Source organism: Crocuta crocuta, unplaced genomic scaffold (assembly GCF_008692635.1).
Source record: "Crocuta crocuta isolate KB4526 unplaced genomic scaffold, BGI_CrCroc_1.0 scaffold258, whole genome shotgun sequence".
In the NCBI taxonomy this organism is placed as follows: Eukaryota; Metazoa; Chordata; class Mammalia; order Carnivora; family Hyaenidae; genus Crocuta; species Crocuta crocuta.
In genome coordinates, this window is record NW_027532842.1 from 262008 (window position 1) to 280080 (window position 18073).

The window sequence follows — 18073 nt, forward strand, 5'->3', positions numbered from 1 at the left end:
GGGGCGAGGGGGGGGGGGGGGGGCGGGGGGGGAGGAAAATTCTTTTCCATTTATCATTGATTAAGACATATGATAAATTCCATGATGGAATCATGTGTCATTCATTACTCCATCTGATTTTAGAAGCAAAATGAAGCACTATCTTGTACTACATATAGGGATCGTATTTTATTTGCATTCTATAGGCTAGCAAGAGACAACATGAATGTATTACATTCAAGGACACAATTTCTGTAATCACGCCACTTGAAGAGCAGTTTAAAATAGCAAATAAAATCAAACTGGAGCACTCAGCATCCTTATCAAATGAAAATCACATACAAAAACTCTCTTTCTCCTTTTCAACTTCAGCTGCAGGGACCAGAAATAAATCGTGCCATCTTCTCTGATCATGATTAAGGTGTCGTCAGGCATAGAGAGAATGCGCAGCACGGGACCCCCATGTGCTGGCCCCTGCGGCACAGCAGGCAGCTGGAAGGAAACCTCTTTCTGTTGGGCCAAAGCATCCGCTTGCTCTGAATACTGGAGCTGCAGATATGTGCAGAAGCCATCCTGGAGAATGAAAGGAAATTCATTCAACATCCACCATGCTTCTTCCTTTCAAAGGTTCTCTTTACCATCAGGGTGTGGATAATGCCTTTCTCGGACACAACATAATTATTTGTACAAACCAGTTCATTAGTATGCCCAAATCTCAAGGGTCATAATTGGGTGTGCCTGTTTAGCTGGGGCTAGAAGTCTATCACCCAGCTTGGGCTCCCTTCCCCACCCCCAGTCTCTCTCTCTCTTTCTCTCTCTCTCTCTCTAAAGAAGAAGAAGATGATGATGGTGGTGGTGGTGGTTGCAGTGGTGGTGATTGACAGTATACGATGTTCTAGGCAACCTTGACTTTCCTCTCAATTCTCTTGATACCTGTATGAGATAGGTACTACTGTTCTTCTCATTTACAAATTTGGAAACCCAAGCTTTGAAAAAGTTAAACAGCTTGCCCAAGATCAAACAACTAGTAAGTGACTGGCCAGAGACTCGAGTCCTTACGGATCGACTGCACAGTTCCCACCCACCACGATATATGCCTTATTTAGAATCTCAGCGGTACACCTAGGGAAAAGAACTCTATGGTTATAGGCACAGGGTGGGGGAACTTTAGGGCCTGGGAGCACCTCTTTTCTCTCCACTGCCCCCAAAGCCTCACTTCACTAGAACCTCTCTTTTCTGAAATCCTGACTTGCTGTTCAAATCAGATGACAATGTAAACACTTGTATTTGATTTGGTTGGGGAATTGGCCCACGGTCTGTATAGAGATGTCTTACTGCCCAAGCTGTCATTTTAGAACTTAATTCATCATGGAACAATAGAAGGGCACGGACAGACACAATGGCAGAGAATGTTTAAAGCAGATGTCTCCGTTCCTTGTTATTATACGATCCAAATTGGGTGATATTAATAATAATGATGATGATGATGATATTTGTTGAGAATTTACTTTGTGACTATCCCTGTTCTAAACATTTTACATGTACTAACTGATATGATTATCTCACAGAATTTCTTGCTCACTGATATTTCACCTTTGCTTTGGGGTAAGGTGACAAATGTATCTTTTTTTTCCGTGGTTTTAGGACACTCCTCTTGGAACTTGCGTTAGCTACTAAATCCCTAGTTAAACTATTCTAAGTTTAACATGACATTACAAAATTTGAAAACTGTGAACAAGTATATGACCCTCAGTTCAGTTTCAAGTTGACAAAGGCACTGGGGGGCATAGCCTACCCAGCACCAACATTTTACGTCTTTCCTTTATTAATCTCCAATTTGATTATAAAGCATAACCCAACTTACCCATTCAATTCTGCCCATTGATTCATAGTCTATTTTCATGAAAAGTTGTTCTATTTGTTTAATACTCTGGAAAGGAAAAAAAATCTGTTTATAGACAGCACAGGAGTAAACTCTTTACTAGGTTGTTGAGGGAGAAGATGCAGAAGGAAGGGAAATCTTAATTTTTTTCAACTTATGAATTTCACAGTAAAATGCACAATACTCAAAGATCTCTGGAATGCCTGTCCAAAACATTAATAGGACAGTTAGTTGGAGTTCAGTGCACTGACCCTAAAACTCTTTCCCCATGAGATACTGGGGCTCCTAGAACTTCTATTTTTGAAACAAAGCCCCAGTTAGCATGAAGAGCTTTGTGTCTCTCAGCTCCAGTGCTCCCAGACTACCCTGGTCAGTTCTTTAGGGACCCCACTTTAGATAACAGCAGAACAAGTTCTGGGGGAAGGGGTAAGAGTGCTCCCTTGGGTGTATCCCAAGGCAAGAAGACATGCAGGTCATGAGCATTATTACTGAGCATTAGAAAGATTATTCTATGAAAAGGAAAGAAGATTTCTTCTGTGTGGCTGTAATAAGCAGATTATAAAATGGACCCAATGATCCCTACTCTTGGTGTTCATGGTCTATGTAATCCCCTCCCCTTGAGCAGCTTGCTTGTAGCCAATACAATACCTTAATGTGGAGGGTAATGTCATTTCTATGATTCAATTACATGAGATCCTAACTTTGGCCTTGTTAACAGGCTCTTCCCAGCTCACTCCGATGAGGCCTGCTGCCCTGTTGTGAGCTGCCCTGATGGGAGGCCAACACGGCAAGGAACTGAGGGCAGCCTCCGGGCAGCAGTTAGCAAGGAAATGAATCCTGATAACAACCATGTGTCCTTGGAAGAGGATCTTTCCCCAGCCAAGCTTTCAGATGAGACCCCAGTAATAGCTACCACCTTGATTGCAGCCTCATGAGACACCCTAAAGCAGAGAACCCAGCTAAGCCATGACTGAATTCCTAACTCCCAAAAAATGTGAGATAATAAACATGTATTGTTTGGGGCACCTGGGTGGCTCCATCAGTTATACGTCCGACTCTTGATTTTGGCTCAGGTCATGACCTCACGGTTCATGAGATTGAGCCCACAGCACAGAGCCTGCTTGAGATTCTCTCTCTTCCTTTCTCTCTGCCCCTTCTCCTTCCCCTCTCTCTCTCAAAATAAACTTAAAATCAATCAATTAATAAGTACTGTTTTAAACTACTAAGTTTGTAGTAATTTGTTATGGTGGCTCAAAACAATAGAAACTGAGCTAATGGGTAAAAGATTAAGAAAGACCAATTTTAGTTCACAAAGAGGAAAAAAAGTTTCTAATATCAAAGCTCTCTGACCTTGAAATGGGCTGCCTTGTAAAGGATTGTGTTTTCTTTAGCTGACGGTATTCAGGCATCTGCTGACTCACGGCTTATCAGAGAAGAAAATTTGAGTATTGAAGGGGTATATACCCGGTAACCTCTAAAGTCCTTTCAAACCCCAAGCTTCTGTAATTTCAGGAGTGTATGTAGACGGTTGTTTCAACAGAAATGGAAAGGGTATACTTCTATTTGGGAGAGTAAAATGCTGCCTTTTCGAGTATAAGTCCCAGGTGTGTTTGCCTTTGCATAGTGATGGCAGTAAAAGGGAGAAAAAAGATAATGCCTGGTGTTCAAGACACCAAGGCATTGCCCCTTAGTGAATCAACACTCAGTGCCAGTGTAGAGGTTGTGAGAGAAGACCCTGGCTGCAGAACTCAGCTCAGCCCCCAGTTGCCTGTAAGACATGCTCAAATGGAGACGTATCATCCTCCCAGATGTGGCTGACAGCGCGGACTTCACCATGGCAACTAGACAATACCATGCGCATAATATGTAACAAATGGCTTTGAAATGAATGTCCAAACAAACCAAAACACCCAGAGGGGTGCCCTCAAGAAGAGCCTAGGGCCATCCCTCGGCTTGAGCCCAGGTTCAAGAGATGGAATGGAAATAGAAAAGCTCAGGATGAGAGGAATCACTGCCTGGGCTCAGGCTACCCATCTATACCACCTTGTCACCACACAGCAGAGTGTAGGGGAGCTTTGAGTGCGCCTGGGCATCTTGGAGCTCCAGACAACGTGCATCGGGCAAGCGTCACACGTCATTGCAAGCCCTGGCAGGAGTTGGCCCTCAGACAGGGCATGGGTCATCAAATGGTCTCTCTTCCAGCCCAGAGCTGGGACAGGGTGGGGGGCAGGATAGGTCTATGCATAAATGGATTCTGCCCATGGCACTGCCTTCTCAGCGAGATTATGTGGGATTCTGACAGGCATTTGCCTACTTCCTCCACGCAATGACTCACTCACAGAAGAAACACAGGTTGAGCACCAATGGTATACCATGTGCTGTGTCAGATGCTGAGGCCTCAAGAGCTGAAAGGTGTGTCACCTGCCCTCACACCATTCACTGTATGGTGGGGACACAAACAAGCCAAAGATGTAACGCAAAGTGATTCATTCTCTGCCCCAGGTAACTACAGAGCACTGTCAGGTTAAAAGAAGCATCTCTTAATTTCTAGGAAAGCTAGGACAGACCCTTTCAAGTCCACAGTGGCCTCACTGCCTTGACATCATTCATTCATTCAACGTTTATGGGGCACCTGACTGTGTCACACACATGGTGCCAGATTCTGATAATATTTTAAAAAATCAGAATTCAGAGGGTCATTTCTGAAGCAAAACATGGGAGGAGAGCATTCTAGGCAAAAGGAACAGTACATGTAAAGATACAGAAGTAAGAAAATAGGGTATCACTTCTTCTCCCCGCAAAACCCAAGGGCTTGGTGGACTTTTGGACTAAGACTCCCACTCCTATAGATGCCGCCCACGTCTGAAGTGCGCAGCCTGTACATGGCGCTCTTCCTAAATGTTATCCGTTAGTGCCCTCGACCTTTTCTGGCATTAAATTTTGACTAAGTTCAACACTTCCTAGAAAAAGTGAAGGGGATAATTCCTGTTTTTTAGCAGGGACTAGACTATGAAACCCTAGAACAGTGGAGAGGACATGGGACCGTTAGGTGTTCCTCTTAGCCATCCTTCCTTACTAAGAGAACATACAACTTTTAACTGAACACATGGTTCCTCAGAAAAAAAATCACCACATTTACCGGGCTCCTTTGTGGCTGTATATGACATGTGATTCATTTCTGACTGAAAAGTTAAAAAAAAAAAAAAAAATCACAGGCAGCTTTTGGGAATTGTCCTTAAAGGGAAGGAGTGCATTCTTTTTTTGCCCCTTCTCTCTTCCTGCTGTCTGGAGTGAGATCATGTTGGCTAGAGTCTGAGCAGCCATCGTGAGCCATGAAGAAGAGCCCACGTGCTGACAGCAGGAGAGCATGACAGGCTTGCCCTGATGACAGGCTTGCCCTGATGACTTAATGAAGCCCCGTGACTGTCCCAAATGCCTTCCTGAGAAGCTGAGGTACATTACTCAGAATCTCCAACCTTCTGTCTTTTCAGCTACAAAATAAATAGGAATGCCTTCCAACAAAGCTATTCAGATATTCAGAGACTAATGAAATGAAACACGTAAAGACCCTAAGACGGTATGGTCACACAAACACAAATGAATTGTTTGATAAGTAAGTAAAGGGAGACATGGTTTTGTGGCTCCTCGGTGATATACTGTATAAAATTAACCTTAGTACAAGTGGTCCCAAATAATCTGATCCCAGTCCTACATTCTGTTGTTCATATTCCCTAGAGGTGTTTGACAGCAGCATGCTGGCTTTTGCCTGTGTGTCTCTGGAAATGCTGGTCCGTCTTCTGGAAGACCTTGCCTGTCTATCCGTCCTTTATGGAGCGATTCCCTTCATGCCTCAAAACTCAGCCCAAGTTTTGTCTCCTCCAGGCCCAACTCCCTGGTCTGGGTGATATGCCCCCACGGCACCCACGCTGAATTCTAGAGTGGTTCTGATCTCTCTGAGGGTAGAGACTATATCTTAACTGACTGTGTGCCCCACGGACTAAAACAAAGCCTTAGTAACTATTTATTAAGTAAATACTGGCCCACTAAACATTTACTGAATGGATGAATGAGAGGGTAAGGGAGTGAGTGGCTGACTAGGTGGCCAGACATTCTTAAAATATAGGTAATTAGACTGCTGTGGTTAAAAAGATCTGTAATGTTGGACACCCAATAATTTATCCATTTAAAAACACTCTCTCCTCCAAACAGAAGTTCTTTGTATATAGTATTGCACAAATAGAGGGGCGATTGTTTAAAAATAGGTTCCATTTAATGATCATTTCTCATCGTAGGAGAAATTTTAGACACACCTAAACTTCACTGTGGCTGTGAAAACTGTGGGCTTTGCACTTAGAAGGGGCATTCTTTTTTCAAATTCCAGGGACTAGATCAAAGAGCTTTACCTTGAATTTGCTTTTATATATAATTTAAGCTGTAATCAGGAAGACTTAGTAAGTGGAGCTTGAAGAGCCCCTTCTTTTAGAATATGATTATATATACATAATGATTATTTAAGTAGAATTATTTATTGCTATGGACTGAGTGTTTGTGTTCTGACCCCGCCTCCAAATTCATATTTTGAAGTCCTAATGGCTGATGTGATGGTATTAGGAGGTGGGGCCTTTGGGAAGTGCTCAGGCCATGAGGATAGAGCCTTTGTGAATGATGTTTGTGCTTTTATGAAAGACACCCCACAGAGCTCCCAAGTCCCTTCTGCCACATGAGGACATAAGGAGAAGTCTACAACCTGGAAGAGAGCCCTCACCTGACTCTGATCTCAGACTTCCAACCTCTGGAACTGTGGAGAATAAATGTTTTTTTGTTTGTTTTGTTTTTTTGTTTTTTTTTTAATTTCTGAGAGAGAGAGAGAGTGTGAGCAGGGGAGGGTCAGAGAGAGGGAGACACAGAATCCAAAACAGGCTCCAGGCTCTAAGCTCTGAGCTAGCCGTCAGCACAGAGCCCTACACGGGGTTTGAACCCACAAACTGTGAGATCATGACCTGAGCCGAAGTTGGGTGCTTAACCGACTGAGTCACCCAGGCGCCCCAGAATAAATGTTTTTTTATAAGCCACCCAGTTTGTGGCATTTGGTTAAAGGAGACTGAATGGCCATTCATTAAGATTTCATATTCTTTTTTTTTTTAATGTTTATTTTTGAGAGAGAGAGACAGAGAGACAGAATGTGAATGGGGGCAGGAGAGGGGACACAGAGAGGGAGACACAGAATCTGAGGCAGGCTCCAGGCTCTGAGCTGTCAGCACAGAGACCAACACAGGGCTGGAACCCATGAACTGTGAGGTCATGACCCGAGCCAGAGTCAGACATTCAACTGACTGAGCCACCCAGGTGCCCCAAGATTTCATATTCTGAGCTAACAATTGAGCTAACCAGGATGGCAGAAGGAATGTTTAAACTATTTAATTCCAGTCCACACTCTTTGGAAACAACAGATAGATCTTCTACAATTTAGGATAATCAGGGTACTTCCTGATAATCCTATTGTAAGTTGAAAATATCTTAAGTGGAAAATGCATTTAATATACCTAACCTATCAAACACCATAGCTTCGCCTAGCCCACCTTAAACGTGATCAGGACACTTACATTAGTCTTCAGTTGGGCAAAATTATCTAATGCAAAGTCTGTTTTATTTTAAAGCATTGAATACTACACTGAAGGTGACAAACAGAATGGTCATCTGGGTACAGAACAGTTGTTAGTGACAGCCCTTGACCTTCATGAGTGCGTGGCTGACTAGGCACCGTGGCTGCTGGCCAGCATTGCAAGAGAGGCTCAGACCACATCGCTGACTCTGGAGAAAAAATAAAAACTCAAAATATGGCTCCTACTGACCGCATATGATTTTCACATACATCTTAAAGTCAAACCATCATCAGTTGGGGACCATCTACAGACATAACTAGTGATCCAACAAGAACCTTCCTCTCCTTCTCAATAAAAGTTTGTAAATATCTTGTTGGTTGAGTATCTTTTAAATAATTGAAAAATATTTTCCCAAATAAACTGTTCTGTGAATCAGGCAGATATTAGCAGAAATCAGTTTAGAGCTGAGAGTGATCTTACAGATAGAACATCAAGCCTAATTCGTTCATACAGGTAAAGTTTTAACTATGGTTTTCAATAATCCAACATTCATAAAATCCATTTACTTTACTCTGTGACCTCATACTCTGCTTCATTATGCATTTGAACGTTTCCATGTCCAGCATCTGTCTTCCTCTCTTTTCATACTTCTAGAAGGGAAAAAGAATAATTAGCGATGAAAGTAGTTGCATTTTTGTTTAGTCTGGGAGCACCGAAAGTCTAATTAGACTTACCTAAACCTTGTCAACATCTAACATGCTATCTATCCCCTTTTGTTCATTTCTCTCATGCATTCACAATTTGTTTCTAATTCCATTAAGAAATGACAATTAAGGAGAATTTATTTTTCACTGCTATGTTATAGGAATTTAAAAGGATTGTACTTTGCACCGAAAAATCAGCCATCAGAGAGAGAATCAAATTACCCGATGAATATCTAGAAAGCTCACCTGGTCAAGTCTTACCTGAAAGAGTGCATTTATGTTCTGTAGCACTTCTAGGGTCATTAGATCTTCGATCTCATGAAAAAAAAAGAAAACAAGTTAAAAACATATAACACCAATGGTAATGCCCATAAAATGCAACTTCTGGAACCCCTAATGTCTCCCTTTATGAGAGGCCACTGAGACAGTTAAGCCTCCAACACTGAGAATAGTCCAACCCTCATTTTTCCTAGCCTCAGTTCCTATTCAGTTGACTTCCCAGTTCCCAGTTCTGGGGGAGGAGTGGCTGGATGGGGCTGGAAGAAAGAGCAGGTAGCGATGGAGTAGGAGGGGAAGAGAGGACAGTCACAGACTTGTCAGGACCAGGACAGAAATGGGAAAAGGGAGACTGAAAATATTTTGCTACATCATATTCCAAAGACTTTCTCTTCCCTATCAGGTGTCCTGTGCAGTAGATCTGCTTTCTGCCACATCCTCTGACCCCAGTTCCATCTCAACCCAGGTAGAACCAGGAGGAAGTCCTGGGAGAAGTGATCTAGGACCTCTTTTCGTGGGGTACATTTTCAGAGGCTCTTGGTATATGGGGTATGAGGGAAACCAGCCATCTTTTAGTCACCTGTCCTTAGTTCAACAAACAGACCACCAGAGGATGACCCTCTCACCCCCAGCCTCTGAACTACCATCTCAATGATTTGGCTTTTTTAAACAAAAATCTCTAAACTTCTGGCTTAGAATGAATGAACAAACTGTGACCAGCCAAGTTAAACTCCAGTGTTCTTGCCCCATGTCATGAGGCTTGAAGAAGATAGCAAAGGACGAAATTGGTTATTTCCCCCAATAGAATTATCCTCTGAAATCACTATGCCCAGCCTCCAACCTTCCAGGGTAGTGGCCTTTACCATAAAACTCAGACTGACACCAAGCTATTGAGAGACACATCATTTCATAAAATTGAAGTACCTTTCAAATTCTATCTTGAATGATCCCATAATTACTTTTTAATTTGCTTTCATCAAGGAACAAAACTGGAAACCTAGCTCTAGAAGGGGAAAACACTCCACCTGAAGTTTCTAGTTAAAATTTCCCTGTAGAGCTTTTCTGGTAAGGGCTGAACCTAAAAGGTAATATTCAAAAGCTGACTGGGGGAATCATCTCCATAGTATAAAAGATGATTCCATCACACTGAGGGATCGTTTCCCTTACCCAACAAAACCCATTACCAGTGAATGAAAAAGTTCTTGGACCAAACCTTCTCCAAATCCAAAAACAGCAGATGAGAGTTTATGAGGCTCACATGCAACACATATAGAAAAATGTACATGAATCTGACGTCTAGCAAGATGGCACCTCTCAGAGCATGTGACTTCTCATCCTGCACCCTAGACATGAGTTCCAGGGAGGGGCAAAACAATTTTTTAAAGATTTTGAAAATTATCTCCATTAAGATTGAAAAATTATGGGCAAGACATGCTATCATTCCAATTTTTTTACTTTCTATCTTTCTGAGTCTTTCTGATTTTAAATATACAACATACTTTATGAGCCTGTATATTATATAAGATATGTACTCCTAAACTACAGAGTGACTCTAGATTTGTACAAGGCGGTAAAAACATGTGCAGATATGTTATCCTTCCTTCTGTCTTTTCACTGCCTTGATACCTTTCCTTTCCTCTTAGCTTCAAAATTTCCTGAAATTTTACACCTTGTGATTATTTGTCCCCTAACTCCCTTATTATATGAAACTGGCATTTGACCTTGCTCTACTTCCATTACTGAAAGAGAATAAACAACAAAAAAAATTGCCCTACCTCCCAGGAGGGGGCTCCCCAATCCAGAAAAGAGACTAACTCATCTTCTCTCAATAAATTTACCAGAAAAGCTGCTGAAAGAGGAGTGTGAACGCCATCGTAAATAGCAGAAATGAAGGGCATGAAATCTACAGCCAGTGTGATTATAAAATTTATAAAGGGCTTTGTGGTAATTTTCATTAACGTATAAATGTAACCAAAAAGCCTCATTTTCTCCCCAGAGCCATCTCTCCATCCCCAGGAAATGTGCTATCCCTCCCTGCCCCTCCTACATTATTATACTCCCACAACCTTCCAATTTTCCAAGGTTCACTCTTTGTTATCCTGATCATTCTATTCCATCCTGGCTCCAAAAACAATTTTTCCTGCGTCCCTTCTCCCACCTTCCACCAAAAAAAAAAAAAAAAAAAGAAGGAAACAGATGAAAGGTAAGTATTTTTCAGGCTTGCCGTGCAAAACTCTGTTAACTAAATTTCCATTGCGCTTAAGAAAACAGTTCTTAAATCTCACAGACCTCATCAAATTTTCATATGTCATGACGGAAATCAAAAATCCAATGATCATTAGCCAACGTCTTCTGAAAAGGCAGCAATATAAATACGTTTTGGAGAAACACGGGTACAAAACAGAGCCATTATTGTGCTTTTCCTTGAAAATATAAATCAGGCCTTCACATAATTGCATGTTTTTTAAGGCAAATTTGGAACACAAAGCAGAGAAAACATATGTCCCTTCTGGGTACTCCTGTGCTTGGCAGAGCCTGAAAATTCGTAACTGCCATCGACAGCAAGTCACATTGTATCACTAAAAAGCTTGAATGACTTGTTTTCCTACAAATAAAAACAGGGAGAAAAGCCTGACTATTTTATTTCCAAACTATCATAGCTACAGTGACAACCATAAATAATTCAGTCTACAATTGTGGAGTCACATTTTAAAGATATTATCTATTGCCCAGCAATGCATTTTGCTCTACTCAAATGCAATTTCATAGAAAATTACCTGGATAATTCTCTAATATCCTATATTAGAGGGGAATTCATGGAGCTATAATTCTGCTTGTCCTTACATTGCCGTCTCCCCAAAGCAAGTGGTTTTTATGATTAGAGTGGTTTTCCCATAAGAATTCATTTGCCTGCTGGTTGCTCATTTGCATTGCAAATGAATTCTCCTATTGTTACAGCCCAACATCTTTGTGCTTCTCACTGTAAGAGCCTCCTCAGTCAGGATGGTTTAGGGGTAATTTCACATCTCCGACAAGGGAATTGACTAATTAATCGAATAAAGTATCCCTTTGAAAATCTGTTCCTTGAGCGGCTGCCTCTATAGCTTCGGAAAATAGATATGATCCTGTGGTCTTAAGAATTTCCAAGAGAAAATAACTTCAGAGGGTTTGGGGTGTCCTATGGGTTGAAATTTAGGAGATTCCGTGGCAGATCATGTGATGAAGAGGAAAAGAGGCAGGCTGCAGGGAGTTGTCCACTGAACCTAGCTGGTGAAAGCATTTGTGTGCCTAAAGATCATAGCATAAGCTAGGGAAGAAGAGAAAAAACAAGGGAGGGGGGTTTTCTGGGTGAGTGTTCCAGGAATTCTCAAACCCACCGTCAGCCAAGGCTTTAAAAAAAGACGATTGTTTTAGCCATGGTAGGAGCAAAAAGATTAAAAGAGTAGCTTCAATCTTAAAATAATTACTGCACCTGAGGCACCACCGCCACTACCCCCTAACCTTTATTGAGCTGGCCACTGGGCATCTGATCTGCATGTTTCCATCACCCTTCATAACTCTGTAAGGAGATTATGTTCCTTAATTTAAAAGTCAGGAAACAGGGGTGCCTGAGTGGCTCAGTTAGGTAAGCGTCCGAGCCTTGATTCTGGCTCAGGTCATGATCTCACAGTTCCTGGGACCCAGCCCTGCATCAGGCTCCACACTGACAGCACTAAGCCTGCTTGGGATTCTTTCTCTCTCCTTAAATAAATAAATATTGGGAAACCAAGGCACAGAATGGCCAATGAATTTTCCCAGCTTCCCACAACTAGTCACTACTGGAAGGAGGATCCCCACACAGGCTGTCTGTGCTTGCGGACCAGGTCCCTGATCACCCAGCTGGATGTTTTGCTGCCCAGCCTCTGCCTGAGGTCCTGGGACACCTCCCAAGGGAACACACACAGATGAATGGACTGTGGAGAAATATGGATTTCAAGACCTATCCCGTTCACTATCATTCACGTCCCTCCTCTGGACAATCTAAAAATCAAAATGGATTGTTTCAGCTCAGGTTGCTGGTACCCTAAAGATGGCCCTCAGATTCCCCTTTACTTGGAGATATTCTTACTCTCTTATATTGGTTATGGTCATATGTTATGTGGTTAAAAGTGTGGTGACATTGGAAGAGTCAAATCCTTCCTTTTCCCTCCATGAGTATTAAAGACTTCCCACCACAGGGAGATTTTACAGCTTGTGTAATGGTTTAAAAGGGTCCAAATTTGTTGCAAGGAGCAGCCCAAGCATTTCCCAGCTTGTTTCTCTAAATTAACCTAAAATGAATACATTCCTGCTTTTCCAGCTGCTTCGGTAGATTCCACAGCCTCCGAGTGGTTTAGAGAGAGATACTTCCTCCAGCCTCACCAAATAAGTAGGAATAAGTAGGACAAGGCTGACCTTGCGTGTGTATTCTGATCAACAGTAGCAGTCAAGTCCTATGTTGAGGAGAATTGTGAGGCAATATTCACTCTTGGCAGAGAAAAGCCAAGATGGATTTGCTCTGCCACGAGCTGCGGGGGGGGGGGAGAGTGAGAACAGGAGCAACAGATCTGTACCAGGAGCAAGGCAACCAGGGAAAGGGCCAGAGAAGGACTGAGCTGGAAGGGATCTTAGAACCCAGAGACTCAGCCCTCTTCCTTTACAGTGGGGAAACTGAGGACCAGAAAAGATAAGTAACTTGCCCAAGGTCACAGTAAGATCAAGACTGGAAGTCTGGTTTCCTTCTACAACAGAAATGGAATGAACCCTTCCCATGGCTGGAACAAGTCTACTGGAACTTTCCCCATGAACCAAATGCAGACTTAGAAGGACAGGGATGTTCCCAGTTGTTATCAGCCTCGCATCCCGCGCCCCCCCCCCAACCCCACCCCAGGCTTCCCTCATACCCTCTCACCTCACTGTCCTTCACCCCAGCCCTGCCTCCCTAGGAGGTCCTTAATCACATCCCGTGTCCCTTTTAAGCTGTCTCCTGAGGGCACCTCTTCACCTACCACCTGTAACTCCTGTGTTAGCCTGCAAAGGGGAGAGGGGCTCCTGTCATGACTCCCAGAGTTCTAGGCACTAGCTGTTGATAGCCACGATCAGAGAAGGGAAGACCAATAGCCTGGGGACAGAATCAATCAAAGCAAATCCAACTTCACTGCTCATTGTGGCAAACTGTGAAAATGGCCCACGTCTGCCAAGTAACAACACCTTCCCATCCTGTTCCTGGGTCTGGCGTGGAGACTAGCTGCTTTGGTCAATGGAAAATTAGAAAACATGATGCAAACAGAGGCTTAAAGAGTGTTTGCACAACTGGGCACGTCCTCTTGCTCATGCCATCGACATAAAGACACGCCAAGTCTAGTCTGCTGGAAGACGAGAGACACTCATCTCAAATGGTTCCAGTCATCCCAGCCACTCAGCTCTTAGATCGGCTGACAACCTACTGGTTTCCAGACATGTGAGCCAGCCAGGCATGATGGACGCAGCTGACTCTGTGGCATGTGAGAAGCCAATTTGTAGTGCTGGATGCCGCTGAAGTTCTGTGCTGCTTGATCTGCAGTGTCGCTGTGGCACCAGATCACTGACACACGGTCACTCACCAAATGACCGGGCGTCTACCACAGGCAGGTATGCCCTTCCATGTTAGGTACTGTAAATCATGACCTCTAAACTTTCTTTTATATCACAATCCTAGGTGAGAATCTGTTAAACATATACATATGTGTCTTCTATAAATTATATATATGTAAATACACATATAAAATTTCATAAAACATTGTGAGGATGTATATATATAAGTATATACACATATATGATTTATAGCATGCATATATATATATATATATACATGTTTAGCAGATTCTCGGTGAGGATTTTGATATAAAAGAAAGTTGGAAAGTCATGATTTTGTGGAACACTATTTACCTTTAATATATTTGAGGCACTCTACTTCTTATTCTATTCTCTTCTATTTCCTTTTTTTTTCCCCTTAAGTCATGCTTATTATCATCTGCTAGGCTGATTTCCTGACCCACAGGACCTGCAGTGTGAAAAACACAGCAGACTGTGTCACAGACTTTCTCATGGTAGCCAACAGGCCTCATTGATTTTTGTGTTCTCAGTACCCTTCTCGGTAACGGGCACAAACTAGCACTCAACAAATATCTGTCGAATTCTGTTGACTGAAGAGAAGCTGATAGCTTCAAAATTCCTCAGTGTGCATTTTTGTGCATTTTTTTCATCCCTGCCTGCTGGATCTTCCTTTATCTCCCGCGATTTCAGAGACATGACAATTATTGTTCTCCCAGTGCCATCCCTAGGCTCAATGCAAACCATTTACAAGTCAATATTCACACACAGCGCCATCAAAGTAAAGAATCCTGGTGCCCTATCTGTCTACTCTCAGTGGCAGACCGGCCTGCAGAAGTGACAATCCCACTCTGAGTCTGAGCGGACGGGTATGTGATGGTGGAAGATGTGGGTAGAAACGGTATCATATGAATCATTGTCTCCTTGCATTGAGTATCATGTCTGGCACAGAGTAGCTGCTCAAAAAATACCTATTCAATGGAACTTAACTTACTTCGTCCCTCTGGGTCCTGGTTTCTTTACGTATAAAGAAAGGACATTTGATCAGGATCTTTTCAGCCTTAAAAGCCAGGCTGTAAGTAGTGCCAACCAAATGTGAATGTATGCAGAGGTGGGGTGAGCCACTACACACTGTGCTTGAACCGTGTCAGGAGGGGCCCCACAGACACTCTGCTCACTGACCAATGCCAGAGTCCAGCTAGACTTTCTTCTTCACATTGAGGTACTCAGCCTTGTTGAAGTACAAAATCTTCTGCAAAGGTATATTCAAGACATTATCAGTCTTGTACACTCAAAAAAGAAAGAAATTTCTAGGTCTTGCCCTGAGAGGGCTTCAAGAGAGGGAGGAGTGTTATATGAAGGAGCAGATGGAACAGGAACAAGGCTGGAGCCCTGTAAGATGAAATAAGTCTGGAGACGGTGATGATAAACTTGAACTAGCCCACAGTGGGCTGGCTGTGCTGTCTACTGCCTTTCCTCAGCTCTTTCCCACTGGCTGTCAGCACAGAAGTTAGCGGTAGAGCAGAAAAAGTCTCCATCTCCTAAATCCAAAGCCAGAACTCTACTCTATGAGCAATGCTGGCTCTTCTAGTTTCTAACACAAACCAAAAACTGCTGCTGTGTGCCTGTTTTCCCACAGCTGATTTCAATATGTGCCACACGGGCCAGCCCTTTTGCTTTGAAGTGGCTTCAACCCACAGCCTCCTGCATAGCCTGGATTCCTCACTGTCCCACAAAGGCTTCATGCCAAGAGACTCAGATCTTGTCACTATTCCGGGATGGCAACGTGGAGCCCCCTGGCAGGCACAGCCCTGTTACAGTGTGGCCAGGGCAACTGCAATTAGCAAACTATCGAAACCCAGGCTGGCCACCATCAGTCAAAAACTCACCCTCAACCACAAACTACCCCCTGCAGCTCTGCTGATGATGGAAACTTCCTTCAGTTGTGGGAGAGCAAGCAAGAATCTGATAGGTAAAGCAAAGCCACTCTACACTGGTTTCAGACTTTTAGAGCTGTCACCCATTTTCCATCACGATGCAGCGCACACTCAGAAAACAAAGGCTTCACAAAACACTCCTTGCACTTCTTCTGGAAGAACTCTGGTATTAACTACTGTCTGTCTTTATTTTAGAGGCCAGTCATATTCCAGTAAATCATTCTCCTGGCCCATTAATTGATCTCACCCACAGTACGAAGATCCTGTCCCAAGGAAAGCTCCTTTTGATAGATGAGCTGCATGGGTCACAATGGCAAAAAAGAACAAAACCCAGTTCTCAACTCCTCATGATCCACTTCTAACTTCATTCTCCTGCATTCATTGTAGATCTGTCCCTCAGACCCCGTATGCCTCAATCACTGTGTGTCCTGGCGTGTGCTGTTTCCTCCTATGGGTGACCTCTATCTATTTCACACAATCTTGGAAAAACTCGTACTCATCTTTGGAGACCCATCTCTAATGTCACGTCCTCCACGAAGCCTTTCTTGCCTCCCCCCCTCCTCATTAGAAGCATGTCTTTCATCTACAAATCTTCCACTTTTTGAAGAAGCTCCTTCAAAGAAGCTCCTTCTTCAAAAATTAGCCATAAATCCATCATCACCTGCGCAGATTTTTGTCATTTCTGTTATTTACTTAATGCATTTCTGTAAATAGACTTGTTTATTTTACATGCTCCTTCTTTAGCCTCATTCTAAATAATAGTAATTATGAAATCAAGGGTTGATGTGCTGCTAGATTTCTAGGGCACATTTACCTGAATACTTTACTAATACTAAAATTAAAAAAAAAAAATCTCACCCTAATACTATTTCCTTTGAGGAAAAACTGTGCTCATTGTATAAAGTCTTGAGGGGACTATATTTTATTTAAGTTTGAGTTTTCTCTAGGGCTCAGTACACGTATTGCTCCATAAATGTTTGCTGAATTGAGATCAGATGAAATGGATTAATTGGAATGTATTCACACCCTTGACATATTAGCATGAATCTGATTTATGTGAGGAGGCCACTGTGACCTTGAAAAGCAAAGCATGATATTGGCAAGCAGCCGGACATTTAAAAAAAAATGTTGAAAGACATGGAAGGGAGAGAGAGCAAGCGTGGCGAAGCTGGCCACGTGGGTTATACGGGAGGCTCTGGGAGGTGCGTGCACTGCGGAGGAGGTGCGTGCGCTGCGGAGGAGGTGCGTGCACTGCGGAGGAGGTGGTTAAGGAGCCTTAAGCACAGGGATGACCCCACGTGGGTGGAGACATAGCACACCCAGTATTAACTCTGGCTTTAAACTGGGTTATTGGTCATGGACTCTAGGGGATTCCAGCCAAGCCCCAGGGCTCTGCCCAACAGACCGCATAGCCAGCCCCCCACGCCGTGGTCCGGCTCCCTGCCCCCTTACCTTGTCCGCCCTCAGGCTCCAAGTCAGGTCCGCGTGGTGCGGTGGCGTCNGCTGCGGAGGAGGTGCGTGCGCTGCGGAGGAGGTGGTTAAGGAGCCTTAAGCACAGGGAGGACCCCACGTGGGCGGAGACATAGCACACCCAGTATTAACTCTGGCTTTAAACTGGGTTATTGGTCATGGACTCTAGGGGATTCCAGCCAAGCCCCAGGGCTCTGCCCAACAGACCGCATAGCCAGCCCCCCACGCCGTGGTCCGGCTCCCTGCCCCCTTACCTTGTCCGCCCTCAGGCTCCAAGTCAGGTCCGCGTGGTGCGGTGGCGTCCTCCCCTGAGCCAGGTCCTCCGTTCCAATGGAGTGGCTGCGCATCCTCTGCCTGGTGAGGCAGGCCCGAAGCAGCCAGGCCGGAGGGTTGGCTCTCGGCAGCCCCTGCTTACCCGAAGGNGATGGACGACCTTAAGCTGAGCTCTTCCCACTCTGCCTTAAGGAAAAAAGAATAAAAAGAGAGAGAGAGAGAAAAGACACCCCAATATAAGCCTAGAACTATTAATATCGTAAGTATTTTCAGTTCTGAACAGACACTATAACAAGTAAACAGTAAACTATTAATACAAAATCCATAGAAGTTAAGGAT

At 43.6% G+C, this 18073-nt stretch overlaps 1 protein-coding gene across 1 annotated transcript in view; it reads right to left on the bottom strand.

Annotated features, from left to right (window-relative positions):
* Nucleotides 1-17843, bottom strand: part of LOC144216093 (cilia- and flagella-associated protein 337-like) — a 115554-nt gene extending 97711 nt beyond the window's left edge. The window contains exons 1-5 of the mRNA XM_077745372.1: nt 17716-17843; nt 8430-8483; nt 8031-8114; nt 1844-1909; nt 322-552 (exon numbers count right to left, since the gene is read on the bottom strand). Of these exons, the coding sequence (XP_077601498.1) occupies nt 322-552; nt 1844-1909; nt 8031-8114; nt 8430-8483; nt 17716-17808 (528 nt within the window). The 5' untranslated portion in view covers nt 17809-17843. The remainder of the gene's footprint in view (nt 1-321; nt 553-1843; nt 1910-8030; nt 8115-8429; nt 8484-17715) is intronic.
* Nucleotides 17844-18073: the final 230 nt, after the last annotated feature.